Source organism: Lepidochelys olivacea (genome assembly GCF_965140295.1).
Source record: "Lepidochelys olivacea isolate rLepOli2 genome assembly, chromosome: 7".
Lineage (NCBI taxonomy): Eukaryota > Metazoa > Chordata > Testudines > Cheloniidae > Lepidochelys > Lepidochelys olivacea.
Window position 1 is genome coordinate 26,588,304 of NC_140417.1, and position 22,304 is coordinate 26,610,607.

At 39.7% G+C, this 22,304-nt stretch overlaps 1 protein-coding gene across 1 annotated transcript in view; it reads left to right on the forward strand.

Moving 5' to 3' along the window:
- The window catches only part of ERC2 (ELKS/RAB6-interacting/CAST family member 2), a 754,764-nt gene that overhangs the window by 357,883 nt on the left and 374,577 nt on the right, over positions 1-22,304 (forward strand). Inside the window, exons 9-10 of the mRNA XM_084633053.1 lie at positions 6,347-6,484; positions 21,642-21,782. Of these exons, the coding sequence (XP_084489179.1) occupies positions 6,347-6,484; positions 21,642-21,782 (279 nt within the window). The remainder of the gene's footprint in view (positions 1-6,346; positions 6,485-21,641; positions 21,783-22,304) is intronic.

The window sequence follows — 22,304 nt, forward strand, 5'->3', positions numbered from 1 at the left end:
GAATCATTAATACTTGGATAAAAGTAAAGAAACATGGTGTGCAAATCTCGAAGTACCAGTTAGTGTAATTTTGGATGTGACTGTTACAAATGCCATAAAATAGGTGTTAATGAGTTTGGAACTTTTATCTCCTATATCTATGTCTGAACAAAAATATATGCATGAACAAAAATATTACTATGTATGAAATAGAAATCTACATAATATCTTTCCAGCGTCTTGTCCACCCCCACTCCCTTTCTGTTTCCTCGAAGAAGACAGATATCCAGTAATACTCAGAGAGATGGAGCATGTAGTGTCTCTTGAGCTTTAACTCTTTATACAGAGCCAAATTCCAGACATGGACAGAATTTGTCCAGTTGCTATGATGCATATTTATATATTTAAATGTCAAAATTAAAATAGCGTCACCAATATCGCTGATAGCAATGATGAAAATGTATGGAGTATACTTGGTGTGTCTTTTTTTTAAAGCTAGTATTTTACTGTGTCACAGAGCAAGTAGGGATTTCTTACCCATAGTAATAATGTCATACTCACATCACTGTACTATAAGAAGTTTAAATTAGGATACAGTATTGGCATAGTACTATCTGACATATCGACCTAGCCACTCTTCAGATTGCAACACATTTCGATAAAGAAATTACCACTAGCATGTGCGCACAGACTCGCGCTCTCTTTCTGTGTGTGTGTGTGTGTGTTACACGCAAGCCCTAACTGCTAATTATAAGTTGTCAAAAATATCTTCAATTAACCTCACACATTTTAAGATGTTTTTTCATGCCAATGTGCATCCCCGTTTTGCAGTGGTTATACATTCTTGCTTATTAGGGGCCAAATTTCTGCTGGCATAACTCTGCTGAATTCAGTGGGGTTAAATGAGCAGAGAATTTGGCTTTAGGTTTGTAATAAATACTCTAGTATCCTCTAAATAATCTAGTTCAGCTATAACAGTAGTAGTGGGTCTGATTCTGGTTCAGCTGAAGTCTTTGAGCTCTTTTGGATGAAAGTTGCTTTGCATGTGCAAAGTATTGCATTATTATATGAAGTCAATGGCAAATTTTCTATTGATTTCAGCACATGCAGCATCTGGTCTAATGTGTGCTCTGCTGGAGTCTATCAAAGTAAAGATTCAGGCCCTGATTCAAAACAGTGATTAGGTGCTTCCTTAATTTTAAACATGTTCTTAACTGCTGTCCTGACCGGGGATGCTTTCCTGAATTGGAGCTTTAATCTGAAGACCTTAAGTAGGAAGACTTAGTGAAATGAATGGGAGTTTTTGCCTGTATGAGGTCACATGTCAAGCTCTGCAGAGGTAATATTTTTCATATAGAGACTGGAGCACTGATCCATTTAATGACTTTCACTGCAATTGGATTTTGAACACATTATTTATACAGTTTTTCCAGATTAATGTTAAACTAATGAGAGATAACATTGGAGCAGCTGGATTAATCTGTACACTGAACCTTTGTGATTAATGTGGAACATGTTGATCACCCATGAGGTTGATGTGCAGTGATTTGAGAAAAGCATTTCCTCAATAAAGGCCCCACTGAACCGTTAAGGTTGCAGTTTCCATCATATTCAGCGTTGTTGTTGTTTTTTTGCCAGGTTGCCAGGACCTATGTAAATGTCATACGGGAAGTTTAAAAAACTGCTTCCTATTAAAAATGACAGAATATAGATAATTTAATCAATACATTATTGCTTCAAACTAATGTTTGTTTAAGCGTCTCAGAATTTGTTTTATAAAATGTCATGACAGCTTGTTCTATTATAAATTGACAACCTCTCAATGCAGTTTTCCCATTATTTATCTTCCTTTACTATTACTATGCATTAATATATTATGGGATTTTATATAACCTACATCAGCCATAAAAGGCAGGAACAAAACACTATTGAAAAGAGTGGTCTATTTTTATCCTGCATCAATATTCAAATGGGACTCTTAGAAGACTCATATAAACCAACCACAATGCTAAAGATGTCTATTTATTCAGCATTATGTGGTTGGCTTCTACCATATAAGGCTTTAGTTGTAAAGATTTTCAACAGCTATGAAATAATCTTCCAACTTCAGGTTTTATATATGCACAGTAGTAAGTCAATGACAGGAAGTCTGTGGCAGTTGCTTGGCCATTCACATCTATAATATATTAAGGAAGAATAAGGGTTTTATAAAACTGCCTAAAAATATATATGATAAAATTCTTGGAGACACGTTTGTGTGAAAGTGAGCATAGTAGCTAAAATGTTTATTTTTAAGTAGAGGAAAATCAAAGTGATTCAACCAGTGAGTCTGTCTTCATATATCTTGTAAGCCCAAGCTACAGTATCTCTGAGTATAAAAACATAGTTGTTGAGCCTTTAACACTACTGTATGTTTAACCCTCCTCCAGCCAAATACTTCTGTGCTTCATCCGGGAGAGGAAGAGGATAACATCCTTGACAGTTCCTTCATTAAGCTTTAGTGAATATAATATCTGATACTATCCGAGGGCTGCTGCTTAGATGAATAATGGCCAGGTGTAACGTTCTTAATTTAAGTGATTTTTGCCATAAATTGTGTTTATTTTCACTTGTGGATCTGTACTTGAGGGACTACTGTCAACAGAAATAACATGATAGTAGAGCAACCTGACCAAAGGCTCTGTTGTTGCAGGATCAGTTGCACAAACGGGAACATTGCGTATGGTAGCTCCATTGATCTATTTTTGATACATGTGGGTATATCATTCTCTTTATTCTAATCCACCTCTGAAGATATGAAGTGGACAACAGCCAGAAAACTAAAACTGCTATGATAGTTCTGCATTCGTGTGTGTATATAGGTATTCATATGGAATAGGTTCTTACTGTACATTGTCCATTGGAATTGAGCACCCTTAGGTAATAAATCAACTTTTAAAAATATTTAACTAAACTCCATGTAATAGAAGAAAATCAGCTTCAAGAATGATTAATGAAAGTTGTCTTACTCTGTGATGACATTTTCTGACCATTCGGGGTGGCATTTATATCACACTTATCCAAAGGCATGCTTTTTTGAAGATGTCATATCACTTGGAAAACTTCAGAAAGATAAGGTTATACTCTTTTTATGCCCATTTACATAGTAGACAGCTTAAGCAATTTGCTAAGGTCTTAGAGATGGTCATTTGCAGAGCTGGGAATAGAACACTGGATTCCCGATTCTAACACCCCTAAAGCATTCAATAAGATAAATCAAAATGAAGTACCATAATGAGGGAGGAACAACATAAGGAGTATAGGGGAAAGCTGAAGTGATGGAAGTGGCACTGATTTTCTAGACTGTTTTCTTTTGATTTGAGAATATTGAAAGTTGTAAGCTTACATAAATATGGCTTTTGTGATAAAGTTCCTTCTCTACCTTGGTGGGTCCTGCGCTTATTGGCGGATTTTGCTTGCCTCAGAGATTCACAGTAGCCCTCAGTTTGGCCACTTTCGTGGCTCAAATCTGCCGTTCACTCAGATAACCTCATCAGTGGCCAGCATGGGGGAAAAAAGAGTAAGAACAATCCCCACAGTTTCTGCTGATCCACCATGTGGGTTGGGGAACAGCCTAGAGACCTTCCCCTCTGGTGGAACCTCCTGTGTTGGATCAGGAGTTGGGAGGTTTGGGGGGAACCCGGGCCTGCTCTCTATCCTGGGTTCCAGCCCATGGCCCTATGGGCTGCAGCTGTGTAGAGGGCCTCCAGAAACAGCTGTGCAACAGCTACAATTCCCTGGGCTACTTCTCCATGGCCTCCCCCCAACACCTTCTTTTTCTTCACCATAGGACGTTTCTCCTGATGTCTGTTAACACTTGTACTCCTCAATCCTCCAGCAGCATGTCCTCTCGCTCCCAGCTCCTTACGCACACCTCACTAACTGGAGTCAGAGCCTTTTAAAACCAGGTATCCTGATTAGCCTTAATTAATTTGAGCAGCTTCCCAATTGGCTATAGGTGTCCTAATTAGCCTGCCAGCCTTAATTAGTTCTAGAAAGTTCCTGAGTGTTCTGGAATAGTCCCTGTTATTTTACCCAGGGAAAAGGGACCTGCTTAACCTGGAACTAATGTATCTACTTTCGACCACTCTTTTGTAGCCATCTGTCCTGACCCTGTCACACTTTATATACGTTGTAGTTATAGCCATATTATCAGCTCTGATTTGGTCTGTTTTCCCTCTTGTATATTTTTAAGCTTTGCTCATGTTTGCCTTCTTACTCTTAAGAAATTTTATGTTGTTTGCAGTGTTGTTGCAGCCAGGCTATGAGCCACTGTTGGTCACATAATATGAGAGAGAAGGTGGGTGAGGTAATATAAAACCAGTGTCTCTGATAAGTCCATGGTTTTTAGTGTCTAGCGGAGTTATGAATTTAAGTTCCTAGGCTTGTCTTTTGAAGGTGTTGTGCACGTTTCCTTTGAGGACGAGGACTGAGCGTTCAGATACGGAGTGATCACTTTGTGAAAAGTGTTCACCTGTGAGTGATAGGGTGTTTTTTGTCTTTTATCATTTTTCTGTGTGAGTTCATCTGAGAGTGTAATGATTGTCTGGTTTCACCCACATGGCAGTTGTAGGGGCATTTGATGCACTGGATGAGGTACACACCATGTTGTGATAGGCATGTGTTGGACCCATGCATCTTGAAAGGTGTGTTGGGGGGGTATTGATCATTGTAGCAGGGGAGGTATATCTGTATGTTTTGTACCTGTTGTTCTGGTAGGGTCTGGTGCCGCTTTGAGTTGGTGTGTCCTAATCCTGTGAGGAGCTTGCTTCTGCTGATGATCTTGCCCAGATTGTGGGGGGTTGTTTGAAGGCCAGAAGGGGGAGAGGGTTCAGGAACGATATCTTCCATGATGTGATCCTCATCAAGTATGGGTTGTAATTGTTTGATCATATCCTGCGTGGGTTCTAGCATGTTCTTTGGGGTTTTTGTTGAGATACAATTTGTACATGATTCTTTAATAATAATAATAATAATAAAAAAAAAGTTCCTTAAAAGTATGTAATGCAAAAGAAATATTTTAAATGTATGTATTTTTAAGTCGTATTATTTTTCCTCCTTGACATTTTAAGTTTGTAAAAAAGGAATATTTTGCATATGCTGGGTTTTTTTAGATAAGAGGCACATGATATGAAGTAAGAGAAATAAAAGCATATAGTCAATGGTAACTAATGTAGTCCCCAGGAGAAGATCCAGGCTACCAATCATGTACAAGAGTTATAATCTGCAGTTTAGCTTGTTTGTTCTCAGGCTATAGATAATGGATAAAAGTGCCTGGTTTGCTGCCAGTACATGGTTTATTTGCCAAATATGCTGTTTCATACTTGTTTAACTTGATCCATATCACAAGTTCTTCCTATTAAGAGCCTGCTTTACATGCAGTTACTTTAAATCAGTTACCCACAAAAATATTTTATGGTATAGACTTTGCTCAACAGATTTGGCACATTTTTTCAGCTGCAGTCCTGAAATCTTTGTGAGCATGATTCACACTGAAGTCAGTAGGAGCTTTCAGTGCACAAGGAGGATATGTTTAGTTCTAACTGTGTGGAAATAGGGATATTCTGACATATATTATAAACTGATACCTCAACAGATTTTCCCCATTTTATATCATAGTTGACCATTCCTGCCGTGTTACTATGTATTTGCCTTTGAGAAGTGAAAGTTGGTCCAACTTTTAATGTTCATACATTCATGCTAGCAAAACCGTGGCTAAGAGCAAAAGTGCTGGTGGAGACTGGCTGCCCAGATTGTGCATTCCACCAAAAATTTAAGATGGACCAAGCCCCACTAGTTGTCTGTGAATTATGCCTTTTGGGCCATGCTCAGGTTATACAATGGAGCACTCAGAAAAATGAGAGAATCGTGTCAAAATATGTATCATTAAAAAAAATCTAGACATATAAATTAGAGCTACCCCTGACCAGCTGCAGTTTACATATTCAGTACTGCTGGTTGCACCTTCAAAAGGCTAACGAATGCTGGGTGCACCTCCAAGAGTTTGGTTCAAATAAACATTCAGAAGTTTAAGACGCTTATCCATAGGTTTTGAGGCTTCCCTTCTTCTTCCGCAACACCCTCCAAATCCACCCCTTCTGCCCCAAAACTTTCTAATATGTAACCATGAATACTGAAAGAATTGAGCAAAAGAAGAAGTTTCTCTGTTGTTCATCATGTGCGGTATAGAAGATCTGCAGTATCCTGAGGGATACAGCACAGTGCATGTACATGTAGCTGTTTTAGTAATGCAGATTATTATGGCCCAACTCTCTGCTTGAATGATAAGAAAATATTGATTAATACTGTGATCTATTTTTATTTTCAGATCGAAAATCTACAGGAGCAACTTAGGGACAAAGATAAACAGCTAACCAATTTAAAAGACAGAGTGAAATCGTTGCAGACGGATTCCAGTAACACGGACACAGCTCTAGCAACATTAGAAGAAGCTCTGTCAGAGAAGGTAATGTTTAGCATGTAGCAGTGTTATACGGTGCTCTTTCAATGAGGGGGTGAAGTGTGTCCAGAATAAAAAGATGCTTTTTTGAAGTGGTGGAGCACCAAAGAAAGAAATGAAAGAAAGTTTATGTAAAATTACAGAATTAACCCTTAAAATAATCTGCTCTTTATTTTTATTTGGAGTTTTATGCCTTTAACTTGCAAATGACTTCATCCCACATTAAGTGGTGGGTTGTTGGAGAAGGTGTGTTCCACCTTTAAGGATTAGAGAACCAGAAAGTTACCTGGTACAGAGCGGAGGCACATGCAGCACCATGCTAGGTCAGTGTGGGGATGGTCAGGTGACCAGAAGAGGGGTGGGGACTATTGGTACCCAAGTCAGTGTAGTACATAACCTGGTTTTGTTTTCACCTGGACCAGTCTGAGTAGGTTTCGTCATGATCCGCTGTGGGCATTAAGCTAGTTGCTCCTTTCTGGCAGGGCGGAGGTAGGGTCCGGCTGGGGTTGGGAACTGGGAAGGAATTTTTCCCTCACTGCCAGATTGATCAAGGCAACGTGAGGTTTTGACCTTTCCCACAGGAGTTTGGGGGCTTGGTGGGGCAAAAAACAAAACGGGGGTTAGGCTATGATGTCGCAGTTGATTATGTAAGCTTGGGGCAGATATCCAGTGTAGGTACTTTGTAGGGAATAGATACAGTGATTAGATAAAATGGATCTGGAAAGTATTTAAAGGAGGTATTCTTTATAGGAGTGAAAATGGGGGGTTCAGGGCTCCTACGATTGGTATGGCAGGGAGTTAACCCCCCGCTTCTTTATAGCCCTGATTAGCCCTCATTTGAGGGGGTGGGTGCCGAGATCCCAGCAGCTAATGGGCTGGGGACCAGTGTAGGAAGGGGGAGGGCTGACAGCAGTGCTCTGGGTAATATAAATGGTTATGGAATTACCTGCACTGTACAATTTTCTCTGCTGAGTACTCTCTGACATTTGGGTATAAAGTTGTGGCTTAATTAAACCATGCCCATTGTTTCTGTCCCTCCTCTAGCATGGCTGGACAATACCTAAATACCTAAAAATCCCCATTGACTTCAGTAGGACCAGAATTTCACCCATAAACTTTAAATACATGAGTAGCGCTATTGAACTCAGGTATTTGGACTCAGTGGGACTATTCTTGTGCTTTAAAGTTCAGCACACGCTTTATTTTATGTGGAACAACTGGTAAATATTTAAATAAACTTGAATTAGTATGGAGTCTTCTCAGTGGTAAGTGGGACCTGCTTTTTCACCAGGGGTGGCCAACCTGTGGCTCCGGAGCCACATGCAGCTCTTCAAAAGTTAATAAGCAACTTCTTGTATAGTCACCGACTCTGGGGCTGGAGGTCCAGCCCCGAACTTCCCAGTGTGCCAGGGGGTGCTCACTGCTCAACCCCTGGCTCTGCCACAGGCCCTGCCCCCACTCCATCCCTTTCCGCCCCTTCCCCTGAGCTTGCTTTGCCCTCGCTCCTCCTCCTCAGAGCCTCCTGCATGCCACAAAAGAAGTCATCGGGAGGTGTGGGGAAAGAGCGGGAGGCGCTGATTGGTGGGGCTGCCTGAGCTGGGAGTGGGGCCGTGGCGTTGATGGGGGGCTGCTGACATATTACTGTGGCTCTTTGGCAATGTACATTGGTAAATTCTGGCTCCTTCTTAGGCTCAGGTTAGCCACCCCTGTCTTAGACACTAGTCTGAATACTATTAAATGCTGCCCTCTGTTATGAGGGTTTTCTGGAGTCTACAGGTGCAATTAAAATCCTGTGACTGGAGATGGAATTAGCGTTATCTATTGTAAATAAATATGTTTGGGCTCTTGTGCAAAGTTAAATCATGTTCTAGTGTCTAATGAGAATTTTAATCATATAATGAGGTAGTATTATTTAATCATCTGAATAAATTGGCAAGTGTTTAAGGGAGACCGCTGCAGGTATAAATGCAGCATGGGTGGGTTTAATGTTGTCGTATAGCACTGCTTTTCCAGGTACAGGCTGCTCTCATCCTGTAAATATGGAATTAGTAAATATCACCCCTATTTTACAGATGGGGAAATAGAGTCTGTCAGATGTTTTTTGACTTGCCAAAATTACACAACAAATTAGCATCAGTACTGGGGCCCCAGCTTCAAAATTCACATCTAATCCAGTAGTCCAGATGAGTTATTTATCCTTTCTTCCTTGTTTTGTCATCTGTAAAATGGCTAATAATATTTAGCTAATGATATATGGCTGCATATAACTTCTCCTTGTGTCTATTTTTGGATTTTGCTTATCTTAAATATCATTAAACCATTTTAGAAATTTTAACACTAATGCTCAAAGAATTTAAAGTGACTTGCCTGGGAGGCAATGTGGTGAAGTGAGTTAACTAGGGAACTGGGAATCAGAAGACTTAAGTCTTTCTCCCATGTAAAATAGACCCAATTCTCAGCTTATGTAAATCAGTATGCCGTTTTACACCAGCTGAAGATCTGGTCCAACATGAATAATACAAAATTCTAAAACGTAGTAGATCAGAAGTTCTAAAAGCTTTGAATTATGGGCTTTGTCCTTTGTTTTTCAGTTTTGTCTGTTTATTTTTGTAGACTGTCCAGCTGGAAGACTGCAACACTGCAGTTCAAATTAGAGAAGTCCATCAGAATCATCATACGTGTGGAAAGTTACAGCACCAATAATGTTTATGTCTCATGTTTGGAGCTTAACTGTCTTTGATTGGAAATCTATTTGTACGGGGTGGAAAGTGAATTAATGGTGTACCAGACATGAGAACAAAAAATCACTGCAAGACCAGATCAGAGAGATAAGGTTAATGTGATGTGAACTGTGCAAATAACAGGATGCTTGGTTCTGGTGAATTGTACACAAAAAAAGAAGAATTGCCCTGGGATGAAAACAGTATGCTGGTCTGTTTGATTTGGATACTGCAAGTAATTGGTGCTAGCCCCTTTTGCCACAGCATCACAGTGGGAGCTCATTTTCGATTCATTATCTGTTGTAACTTTATCAGAGTCCTTGCTTTTCCAGGCTACAGGCTGTCCTCATCCTTTAAATATGGCTTACCAGCCACATTTTTAAAGGCATTTAGGCACCTAAAGATACAGATAGGTGTCTAGTGGGATTTTCAAAAGCACTTAGCCGCCTAACTCCAATTGTCCTTGGATGTATTGAAATAAATGTTTAATTGTTCCCAGCTTTCCAAGTGATCCTGATGGCTTTCTGTTTAGTGACCTTGCCTTATCCCTATTTACCTTTCCACAAATCTTGGTGACATCTACAATCTTTATAAGCAATGATTTCTTTTTTTTACAAAAAATTTATAAAAATATTGAAATGGTATTGAACCAAGAACTGATCCGCATAGACTCTAAGCAAAGAAACCCCACACTTTTTGATGATTCTCCATTAACAATTGTCTTTTGGATCAATCAGTTAGCCAGTTTTTAATCTATTTGATGTGTGCCCTATGGATTTTTGCATAGTGCTAAACTTTTAATCAGAATGTCAGGCAGTACTAAGTCAAGTGCTTGACAGAATTCTAAAAGTATTACCTCAACAGTTACCTTTAGCTACCAAACTTAGTCTTGACAAAAAATGATTGTGAATTAATCCAACAAAACCTGTTTTCCCGGGAGACACATTGATTGGCATTGATTAGATCATTAACCATTTATTCTTTAAGTCTCATATGAGCCATTATGTTGTTTTGTCTGGAACTGATGTCAAGCTAACTGGCCTATAATTATCCATGTTATTCTGTTTACCCTTTTTAAGTATTGCCACAATATTGGCTTTATTTTAGTTCTTTGGACCTTTCTCACTTTTCCAAGATTTATTAAAGATAAACATACATGCACCAAAAAGCTCCTTGCACAACTTTTAAAACTGTTGCATGCAAATCATCCAGGTCACTTTTTTTTTAAAATTTTAGTAGATTCTGGTTATCTTCCTTAGTTACTGTTGGAATAGGAAGTATTTGATCATCATGTAGTGATATGAATACATCATCCAGCTTCTTTTAAATACAGAACATACATTTTCGTTGAACATTTCTGCTTTTTTCTGCATCATTATTGATAATTTTACGATTGCCAGCTATCACAGTTCCAGTTTAGTGTGCCACTTGCCAGACTGCTGTGAGGGGATCCAACTGCTGAATCCCTGGGTGTTTTAAGACCACAGAGTCTGAGTGGAGTCCAGGCATTACTACTGTCTTAGAGCCTCTGGGCAAACTCTTGGGGTTCAGATCTATCTGGCACCCCCTCCTGAGAGCCACAACTATACAATCCCCTGCCCAGCCCCTAAAACTAGTGTTGATCCCTCAGATTCTCCCCATACCTTGAACTCCCCCTCTTCCAGAACTCCACCCAAAAGTGTGAGCCTTATAGTTTACCTCTTCAGTTTGCGAAGGGTGGCCCTAATAGGAGCACAAGTCTCCAGCTGGCATAGTTCTGAGGATCATTGGGACACACAAAACTCTCCATCGCAACAAGGTAATGGTCCAAGGAGAGGACTGCAACCTGTATATGAATTTCATTGACCTGACAAAAGCATTTGATACAGTCAGGAAGGCCTTTGGAAGATGATGGCAGAATTCAGTTGCCTGGAGAAATTCATCACAATGGTTCGGCATTTCCATGATGGCATGATCACTCGTGTTGTGGAAGATGAGTTATCTGAACCATTCCCAGTCACCAGTGGAGTCAAGCGGGACTGTATATTGGTCCCAACCCTCTTCAGTATGATGTTCTCTGTCATGCTTACAGATGCCCTTTGTGACTGAGACACCAGGATTGGCATCAGATACTGGACTGCTTTTCAATGTGAGGAGACTGCAGGTGAAGACAAAGATACAGGCAGTGACTGTTTGCAGTCTTCTGTTTGCTGATGACTGTTCCCTGAATGCCAAATCTGTGTCTGACACACAGTGAAGTATGGACTATTTCTCTTCAGCTTGTGACAACTTTGGTCTCACAATTGACATCAAGAAAACAGAAGTGATATATCAGCCTGCACCAGGAAAGCCTCATGTAGAGCCTACTGTCACAGTGAATGGCCAAACCCTGTATGCAGTGGACAAGTTCACCTGCCTCGGCAGTACACTCTCATGTGCAGTTCACGTTATTGATTAAACCAATGTCAGACTGCCAAAGCGAATGTGGTCTTTGGCAGACTACGTGCAAATGTGTGGGAACGTAGAGGCATTAATCAACAAAGCTGAAGGTCTACAAAGCCATTGTGTTGTCAACTCTGATGTATGCCTATGAAATCTGGATAGTTTACAGACATCATGCGATGAAGCTCAATCACTTTCACATGTGCTGTCTGAGGAAACTAATGAGGATAAGATGGCAAGACAAGGTTCCAGATACTGAGGTTCTCAGACAGGCAGGCATTCCAAGCATCCCTACTCTGATGAAAATACAGATAAGATGGACATGCCATGTCACCAGAATGTCAGATGGGTGACTGCCAAAGAAGATCTTTTATGCCAAGCTAAAGGAGGGAAAGGTGCTCTTAGGGAGGCCAGAAGAAATGTTTTAAGTCACCCTCAAGTTATCCTTGGGGCATTTCAATGTTGACTGAGAGTTTTTTTGGGAAGATCTCACTCATGATTGTTCTACCTTGTGAAGCCTCATCCATATTTGAGCTACAGTCTATGAACAGAGGAGAATTGCTGAGGCAGAGCAGAAGCACCAGCAGCATAAATCTCGCAACAGTAGCATGTCTGCCAGTAATGAAGTAAGCCATAGTGGCATCTCTTGTTCAGTGTGCCACAGACAATTCAAAGCTCAAATTGGCCTGATCAGCCTCACGTGTTCACAGAAACCAAACCAATCAGTGATGTCATGGTCCGATTCGAACTTGAAGGATGAACAACATCCTCTTCAGTGGGTCATATGATAGGTGCAACGCATAGCACACAGGCACTTTGCACAAGACCTAAACCACCATTGCTCTTCACTATCAGATTAAACAGAGAGAGTAAAGATCATATAAAAACATCAAACCTGCTGAATGCAATGCTCCTCCTTCCAACTCATGCTTTCCCTGGGGGACCACCTGAGTTCAGGTAGGCAGGGTTCTCCCTTGCATCACCAGGCTCCTGCAGCAGTTTCTCTCTTCTTGAGTAGCTGAAGATGGTGAATACCCTGAATAGATCAGCTTCTGCCCTTTATATAATGTTCCAGTGCCTCCATCATATGACCCCCAGATCAGCCTCAACTGGTGATCCCATACTCCTATCATGTGGCTTCATAGCCAGGCAACCTCTCCCCTGACAAACCAGCTCTTTTGGGTGGGAGCCAGCAATATAGTCTCCTGTCTTTGTCTTTGAATAGAGGACCACCCTAAGTTATCAATGCTCTATGGTCAGCACTGTGTCACTAAGCCTTGGAATTTCAGTCCAACATGGAGACTCAGGGACAACAGAGAAGACCACTAGCCCCTACATTCCAAATGGACTTTACAATTTAATAAATTGTACAGACAACTCACCCAAATCACCACACCATCTAATAAAGGACTTAGATCATTGTTAGGTTTCCTGTTGTTCCTGAAACTATCTGTGAGACATCCCTCTCTGCACTATCTAATGCTATGGAAGGAAGTGCATGATCATGATGCCTGTGGCTGTTCAGAACAGTTCTTATAGTTCTCAGCAGAAGACATCAGCTCAACAGTTTTGCCATTTAGACAATCGCCATAAAAGTGGCTTTGCCACTTCCCTAAAGTGATTATTTGTAGGTTCATTTTAAAAAAGTATTTGTAAACCTCCCCCTCCCCCAAAAGGCTCCCTCTTAAACACTTATGACTAATAAGGGTAAGATCACCCCACACATTAAAAGAAAAATTACACACACACACAAAAGTTATGATTTTCCCAGCAGATATTTAATCCCTGATCTACTGTTATGTAGTGCTACAGATTTCTATACATTCTCACAGCCATGCAAACGATGGTCTTAATGAACAGGAGTCAGCACTTGATCTCCACAAGATAAATAGCAGATAGACTTTTTGAGCCCTGTCTATACTATGTGAAATGTGGATTATTCACTGACTGTGGTTTAACCTAGGTCTACTTAACACAGTTCAAAACTCCCATTGAAATACATGGGAATTAGGTATCTAGGCACTTTTGAAAATCCCACTAGGGGTCTCTCTGCAAGTTTAGGCACCTAAATAGCCTATGTCACTTACAGCCTGATTTTTAAAGGTAAGTCCTATTGAGACTTATGTTTCTAATTCACACACTTTTGAAAATTAGACCTGAAGTTTAGGTCACTAGTTCGCTACTATTGTATGTGCTAAAACAGTTCCCAGAGTATTAATACTGAATGTGGAAACCATGTTTTGAAAATTCAGTCAGCAAAACACTTAAGCGTGTTGTTGAACTGAATTCAAAGTCAGTTTACTTTTGTTAGTGTGGACAAGGCTTTATTCAGAGATTCATAGATTTTAAGGCCAGAAGGGACCATTGTGGTCATCTAGTTTGACATCCTGCATAACACAAGTCATATGACTTAAGTCCAATAGGTGTATTTGAACTAGATCATATCTTTAAAAAAAAAAGTCCATGCTTGATTTGAAAATGCTCCACAGAAGAATTTTGTCCAGAGAATATTAAAACATAAAAATAGCAAACCAAATAATGACAAAAAATCCCACTTGATGCCCCACAATCAGATGGTTTAACTGTTTTTCTCCTTTAAAATGTTTTACTGTAAAAAGGGCCCTAAAACTGGCTTTTAGTTTTGTGTGTATGATTCTAGGCACACTATCGCTTACATTAGATTTGCACGTACAAAGGGCAGCTGTGCAAACTTTGTGTGCATACAGTTTGCAAGTTCTATAATTTATTTCCACAAATTTTAGTGCATTGAGAATTGCACATAAATAATTAGATTTTGAATTAGAAAACATCTCCTTTCTTCCCTGTGTCAGGATCCTGAATTCGACTATCTCATGGTCACTGCCTCCCAGATTCCCATCCACTTTAGCTTCCCCTACTAATTCTTCCCAGTTTGTGAGCAGCAGGTCAAGAAGAGCTCCGCCCCTAGTTGGTTCCTCCAGCACTTGCACCAGGAAATTGTCCCCTACACTTTCCAAAAATTTCCTGGATTGTCTGTGCACCTCTGTATTGCTCACCCAGCAGATATCAGGGTGATTGAAGTCTCCCATGAGAACCAGGGCCTGCGATCTAGTAACTTCCGTGAGTTGCCGGAAGAAAGCCTCGTTCACCTCATCCCTCTGGTCCGGTGATCTATAGCAGACTCCCACCACGACATCACCCTTGTCGCTCACACTTCTAAACTTAATCCAGAGACACTCAGGTTTTTCTGCAGTTTCATACTTGAGCTCTGAGCAGTCATACTGCTCCCTTACATACAGTGCAACTCCCCCACCTTTTCTGCCCTGCCTGTCCTTCCTGAACAGTTTATATCCATCCATGACAGTACTCCAGTCATGTGAGTTATCCCACCAAGTCTCTGTTATTCCAATCACATCATAGGGCAAACAGTCCTTTATCCAAAATACCAAATGTTTATAGCTGTTTTGGTGTTGAGAATAATTAGGATTGATTCTGTTTCTGGTGTCAAATAACTTGCAATAATGTGCAAGATTCTAAGGAAGTAATTAGTTAGGACTATGCAGGAATAATTAATTGATATATTTGCAGTTTCTTCTAGGCAATGAAAGCTCTTTAAAAAAGACTAAAGGTACACTTTGTATTAAGCCAAAAATAATTTTATTCCTGCCCAGATAATTTTTTAAAAATAAGAATAGGTAAAAACACTATTGACTTCCTTGATGTTAATATTAAACTTTTCAAATAGCTTAGCTTTAGCACTGGCCCAGCTCAAGAGGTTGCTTTCATGAAGCAGATATTTATGAAATTGGTCTTGCCATACAACTGCTGTAGCCCCACATGGTAGATAAGCAATTGAGTATGTCTGATAATAAAGCAGCATGCTGCTACAATTCAGTTCCTGCTTCTGTGATAAAGTGCAAGTAGATTAGACCTGTGAGGTACTAGATTAGTGCACAAGGAAAGCTTGCCAGTGCAAATAAGACTAATACAAGACCACATTGTTGGGATTTCTGCAAGTTAGCTGTTAATCAAGTAAAACATGGTATATTAGGCCCTTTTAACACGTTTTTGACATCTAGCCCCCTGCAGCTGACAGTTAAATTAGCCTTCTTTTGTGATTGACTGAGAATAATTTTATACTATTTAACCATTAATAAAATGTCAGAGTGAGTATTATGTATACATTTAATATAGTTCATTATATAGGGAATATTACCTTATGTAACTAAATCTTCAAGGTGGCATTGGTATGAAAAACAAAATAAAAACACTCTAAAGTAATTTATGCCTACAGCATGTATATACTTTAACATTTCTTAATTTACATTCAATGCAGCAGGATAATCTTTGAATTTACAGTTTAAATATCCGCCTAAGAAACTGGGAATGTATTTATTATTAGGAGTGAGTTTGGGCTCTTAATAACATACATCATCCATGTCTTGTGTAGCTCACAATATGTGACATGTTAAAAAGTAAACTTAGTACACTTTTGTCATACTGCTCAAATAAAAAAAGTGATGATGTTTCTATTTAAGGCCCCATTCCTGCAGCGTCATCCACATGGGCGAACCTCTATGCCTACACAAAGTCATATTGAAGTGGCTAAAGGAAATTGTGAGACTCTGGATGAAATCGTGACCTCTCTGAAGTCAGTGGGAATTTTGCTATTGACTGTATGAAGCCAGGATTTCACTCTCTTTTGAATATGGTGTATAGAGCTGGGCAGCCTACCACTGTAAAAATTATATAGTCTTGGAAAGGGTTTTAATGGCTAGTCGGCCTTTTGTCCTCTGCCTTTGACAATTTCTTTTTGCTGTATGCAAGATGGAACACATCTAAGTACATAAAGGAATGTCATCACTATGTAGCTTATCTATGTTAGAAAGAGAACTATATAATTGTTCAACATTGTCTTCAGCCGGAGGTTCTCGTAGTAGTGTTTAACTCTTTAATATAGATGTACACTTATCCAAGGGGATAAAGGTGATTTTCTCTGACAAGTAAATGCAGGATGTAAAATGAGAGAAGAACACTGAATTTCAGGCTCTTTAAAAAATTGCTCTTCAGAAGTGCAGTAGCAAATAATATCTGTTCTGTATCAATGTTCTTATTACAAGAACATCAAACCTAGTGCTGATTATTTTCCTATGTCAAAAAGTTCCCAAATGTATGTACTAAAAGTCCCGCAAGTGAAGCCTTACTATATAGTTAAAAAAGCCTTCACTTGAACGTTAAAAACTCACAACCTTATTAAACATTAGTTTTGTGCTAATACATACAGTTAAATTACAGAGCATTCAATATAATGTACGTTTTTGCTTTGAAGGATTGATGAAACAGGAAGCGCGATAGCCTGATGTACCATATTGTATAACAGAAGGAAACAGTTAAACTTCTTGGAGAAGCACAAATATTTTCAGTACTAATAAAACAGGTCTATAATGATCACTACTGAAACATAGCACATATTTTACATGTACAGATCAAGCAGGAGACATGACTGAGTTCTCAGTTTATCCATTATTAAACATCCAATTTTTATACCTGAAGCAAATAGCTGATAACTTCCTTATCTTTTCATTTGCAACATTGTTATACAAATAAATGCTAAAAGTGGGTAAATACAGTGGTATTTGCACATTAAACACAAAATTTAGGAAGTGTGAAAGCTATGATTCTCACGGTCATGCAGCTATGCTCACATTGTACATACTGTAAAGCACACATTTAGCATTGTCTGGCTATACTGAAAGAAGGACAGGGGAAGCTTGATATGGTTTAATCAGGCTGCAACTTTATTATTATTAGATGTCTGGGACTTACCTGGCAGATAAAAGTATCTGCCTGAGGGGCTTTCGCCAGTTCCCCTCTTTTTCCATCCAGGTCCTCCAGGCAACGCAGTACTGTGATCTTACCATCCCCCACTCAAATGAGGGTTAATGTGGGCTACAAGAAAGGGGAATTGACTCCCTACTGTACTAGTCATAGGAGCCCTGAAACCTTCCCCGCCCCCCCCATTATGCTCCTTTAACAATCCCTCCTTTTTAAGTCCTTTACCAAGCAATTGATCAGGTCACTGTATACCTTTCCTATGGAGTACCTGCACTGGACAGCCTATTAATTTAGACTTTTCAGTTTAATTTCCTGAGATTTTTGAAAAAGGAAAAAAAATATTTTTCCTGGTCTCCATCATCTGCCTTCTTTTCTCCTGTTTAACCATTACAGGTTTACCTAACCTCCAGCTCTATCTAGGTCCACTGCAGCATGAAGATTATCTCCCCCTTGGCCATTCATGTCTGAAAAGCTTTTTAGACAGTTTGATTTGGGAAGGGGACATAGTTGAGAGTCAGGGTGTCTTCTGAGCTAGGTGAATGGGTAAATTTTTCTTCTCACATTTGGAGATTAATAATAGTTCCACTTCCAGGTGGGCTTATGAGCATGAGGGATCTTCAGGAGAGCCATCTCCTCCTGACTTCCAAACGTTCCCCTTAATCACAAGACCATAGAACAATATTCTTCGCACAATTAAAATAATGAAAATATTTATTTCAATTCAAAAGACCCCATTAAATGAATATTATTTTAAAAACCCAGTAAATACATATAATGTGCCCTTTAAACTGCAGGAAAGTGATAAATCCTGAAGGGGTTTTATGCAAGAAACACATAAGAATGACGATACTGGGTTAGACCAATGGTCCATCTAGCCCAGTATCCTGTCTTCCAACAGTGGCCAGTGCCAGATGCTTCAAAGGGAATGAACGGAACAGGGCAGTCATCAGCTGATCTATCTCCTGAAATCCAGTACCAGCATCTGGCATTCAGAGGCTTAGGGACACCAAGCGCATGAGGTTGCATCCCTGACCATTTTAGCTAATAGCCATTGATGGACCTATCCTCCATGAACTTATAGTTTTGGTCTTCACAACATCCCCTGGCAATGAGTTCCACAGGCTGACTGTGCATTGTATGAAGAAGTACTTCCTTTTGTTTGTTTAAACCTGCTGCCTACCAATTTCATTGAGTGACCCCTGGTTCTTGTGTAATGTGTAGGAAAAAGTGCTGTTTACCCCTTCACATTCTTTGTGATTTTATAGACATCTATCATTATCTTCCTTTAGTCTTTTCTTTTCCATGCTGAACAGTCCCAGTCTTTTTAATCTCTCTTCATATGGAATCTACTTCATCTCCTTAATAATTTATGTCGCCCTTCTCTGTACCTTTTCCATCTCCAATATATCTTTTTTGAGATGGGGTGACCAGAACTGTATGCAATATTCAAGGTATGGGTGTACCATGGATTTATGTAGTGGCATTATGATATTTACTGTCTTATTATCTATCCCTTTCCTAATGGTTCCTAACATTCTGTTAGTTTTTTTTGATTGTCACTGCACATTGAGTGGATATTTTCAGATAACTGTACACAGTGACTCCACAATCTCTTTCTTGAGTGGTAGCAGCTAATTCAGACCCCCATTATTTTGTGCCTATATAGTTGGGACTGTGTTTTCCAATATGCATTACTTTGCAATTATCAGCTTTGAATTTCATCTGCCATTTTGTTGCCCAGTCACCCAGTTTAGTGAGATCCCTGTCTAACTCTTCACTGTCAGCTTTGGACTTAACTATCTTGAGTAATTTTGTATCATCTGAAAATGTTGCCACCACACTGTTTACCCCTTTTTCCAGATCGTTTATGAATATGTTCAACAGCACTGGTTCCAATACAGATCTCTGAGGGATGCTGCTATTTACCTCTCTCCATTTTGAAAATTGGCCATTTTTCCTACCTTTCGTTTCCTGTCTTTTAATCCATTACTGATCCATAAGGGAACCTTCCCCCTCATCCCATGACTGTTACTTTGCTTAAGAGCCCTTGGTGAAGGACCTTATCAAAGGCTTTCTGAAAGTCCAAGTACACTATATCCCCTGGATTAACCTTGTCCGGAGGTTTGTTGACCCCTCAAAGAATTCTAATAGATTGGTGAGGCATGATTTCCTTTACAAAAGCTGTGTTGACTCTTTCCCCAAATTGTATTAATCTATGTGTCTGATAATTCTGTTCTTTACTATAGTTTCAACCAGTTTGCCTGGCACTGAAGTTAGGCTTACTGTCCTGTTATTGCCAAGATGATGTCTGGAGCTCTTTTTAGAAAAAAAAATGGCATCACATTAGCTATCCTCCATGTGTCTGGTTAGTAGTTCCTCAGTTTCACATTTGAGTTCCTTCCGATCTCTTGGATGAATACCATCCGGTCCTGGTGACTTGTTGCTGTTTAATTTATCAGTTTGTTCCCAAACCTCCTCTATTGACACCTACATCTTTTGTTATCACCAAAGGGTTTTGTGCTTAAGTAAAGTTGGAGCCATGGAAGCTGAAAAGACTGGTGAGGCCTGGAAAAGCCCTCCCTGTCTGCTGGAAACACTACTCATGCTCCACTTTTCCCACCACTCAGTTCCAACACCCTCTCTCATGCTGGGAAGCAAACAGGCAGACAATACATGATGGCCACTGAAGACAGTGGTGGGGAAAGAACACATGGTAGATATTTGGGGAAAGTGAGGGAAAGCAACTAGTGACTGTGGTACAGAAGCTGGGGAATGCAAGGCTCTGCCTTTTTGGAGGAAAGGGACTTTTTTGATGCTTCATAGAGTGGGCTAAGGAAGGGGAACGTCTTCATTGGAGGAAGGAGAGTAAAGAGGAGAGGAGGAAGGAAGGGCTGCTGCAGGGGTGGGAACTGAACTTGTTAGGCTCACACTCCTCACTTTATTCTCATTCTATGTGTCTTAAAGGTTGAGGTTATGCCTTTTACAGATTTCTGTTGTAGTTTGGGGGGATAGGAAGGGAACAGTTTTGGAGGGCCTCTAAGCCTCTAAGAAGGATTATACTGAATGTCTAGAGAGGACAGTTAAATAACTAGATATTCTTAATAATAAATTTCAGTATAAGTTCTGTAAATGAATGAATGCTTCCCCCCCCTTACACGATAGCTAAGCTTTTTACAAATAAAGTGAGCTGATGAATAAAACATTACATGTATTACAGTATAACAAGCTATGCATAGAGCAAATTAACATGAGAGAAAGAGAATGTATGTTATTCTGACTATTAGACTTTCACTAGCCATGGTCATATGTTGCTATGCAGCAGTATTTTAAGAGTTGGTACTGCTTTTATAATAGAGATTTCATGTATCAGTATAAAAAGAACTTAAAAAGAAACAATCAAGAGCACTAAAATGGCACACCAAAAGAATCAGAAAAGATGGATTATGCCATCCATTTTCCTGCCAGTGTAGTAGTATTTCAGGTTTAACTTTCCCGAGTGATATGGCTTCCATCACATTCCATGGGAGACTTATCCCATAATCTAATAAATCAGTAAACAATCAAAATAAAGGTACCTTTTTCTCTGTCTCATTCAATATTTTTCTTAGTTGCCTCAAAATGTAATACCTGTGAATATAGCTTTACCGATAACTGGCAGATTGTTGCTTGCATTCTAAATTACCAGACAATTGTTAACTAAACTTTAGAACTCTCATGAAGACTGTATTGCAACCAGCATAGAACTTTAATAACAAATAAATAAGTAAGTAATAAGAATAAGTAAATAATAAGTAATAAGAAAATTCAAACTGAGTACAGTAGAAAACGTGGTTTTGTCATTTTGACCATTCATTCATAATTTATGGATTAACAACAAAGCAGGTGCATTGTCCAAATATGTTCTCTAAATATTTTTAAAGTATATGTATTTTGCATTAATATCAAATTTTGTTGAACTTTGTCTGGGATGGTACCACAATTCAGCATTTGGGGCTGATCCAATGCCCATTGAAGCCAGTGGAAGTATTTCTATTGTCTTCAGTAAGTGTTGGATGGATCCTCCTCTTATTTCCCTTATCTCGAAAATTAAGGTGATATATGTGCTTCCAAAGATCAATTTTCACAGTGCAACTTAATACAAAGAGGGTTTTTGTTTTCTGAATTGATGTACCATACCTTACATTTTTATTACTCTTTCTTATTGTTAGGAGAGAATAATAGAGCGCTTGAAGGAGCAGAGGGAACGGGATGACCGAGAAAGACTGGAAGAAATAGAATCCTTCAAAAAGGAAAACAAAGACTTGAAGGAGAAAGTTAATGCTTTACAAGCTGAACTAACAGAGAAGGAGGTCAGCCTTTGCAGTAAAATTAAAAATCTTTATTGTTCTGATCTTTCTAACAAGTTTCACTGATATAAACAAGTTAATTAGAGACACTATCCAATTGCTTAAACTAGCAGTTCTCAAACTGTGGGTCGGGACCCCAAAGTGGGTCATGACCCTGTTTTAATGGGGTTGCCAGGGCTGGTGTTATACTTGCTGGGGCCTGGGGCTGAAGCCGAAGCCTGAGTCTCACTGCTCAGGGCTCAAGCTGAAGCCCAAGGGCTTCAGGCCTGGGTGGCGGGGCTCAGGTGACAGCAGCCCATCCACCCAGGGCTGAAGCCCTCAAGCTTCAGTTTCAGGCCTGCTCCAAGGCAGTGGGGCTCAGGCTTTGGCTTTAGCCCCCCCACCTGGGGCAGCGGGGCTCAGGCTTCCGTCCCCCTTCCTGGGGTCATGTAGTAATTTTTGTTGTGAGATGGGGGTCGCGGTGCAATGAAGTTTGAGAAACCTGGTTTAAGCTATTGGTTTTCAACTATTTTTAGAAACTTACTC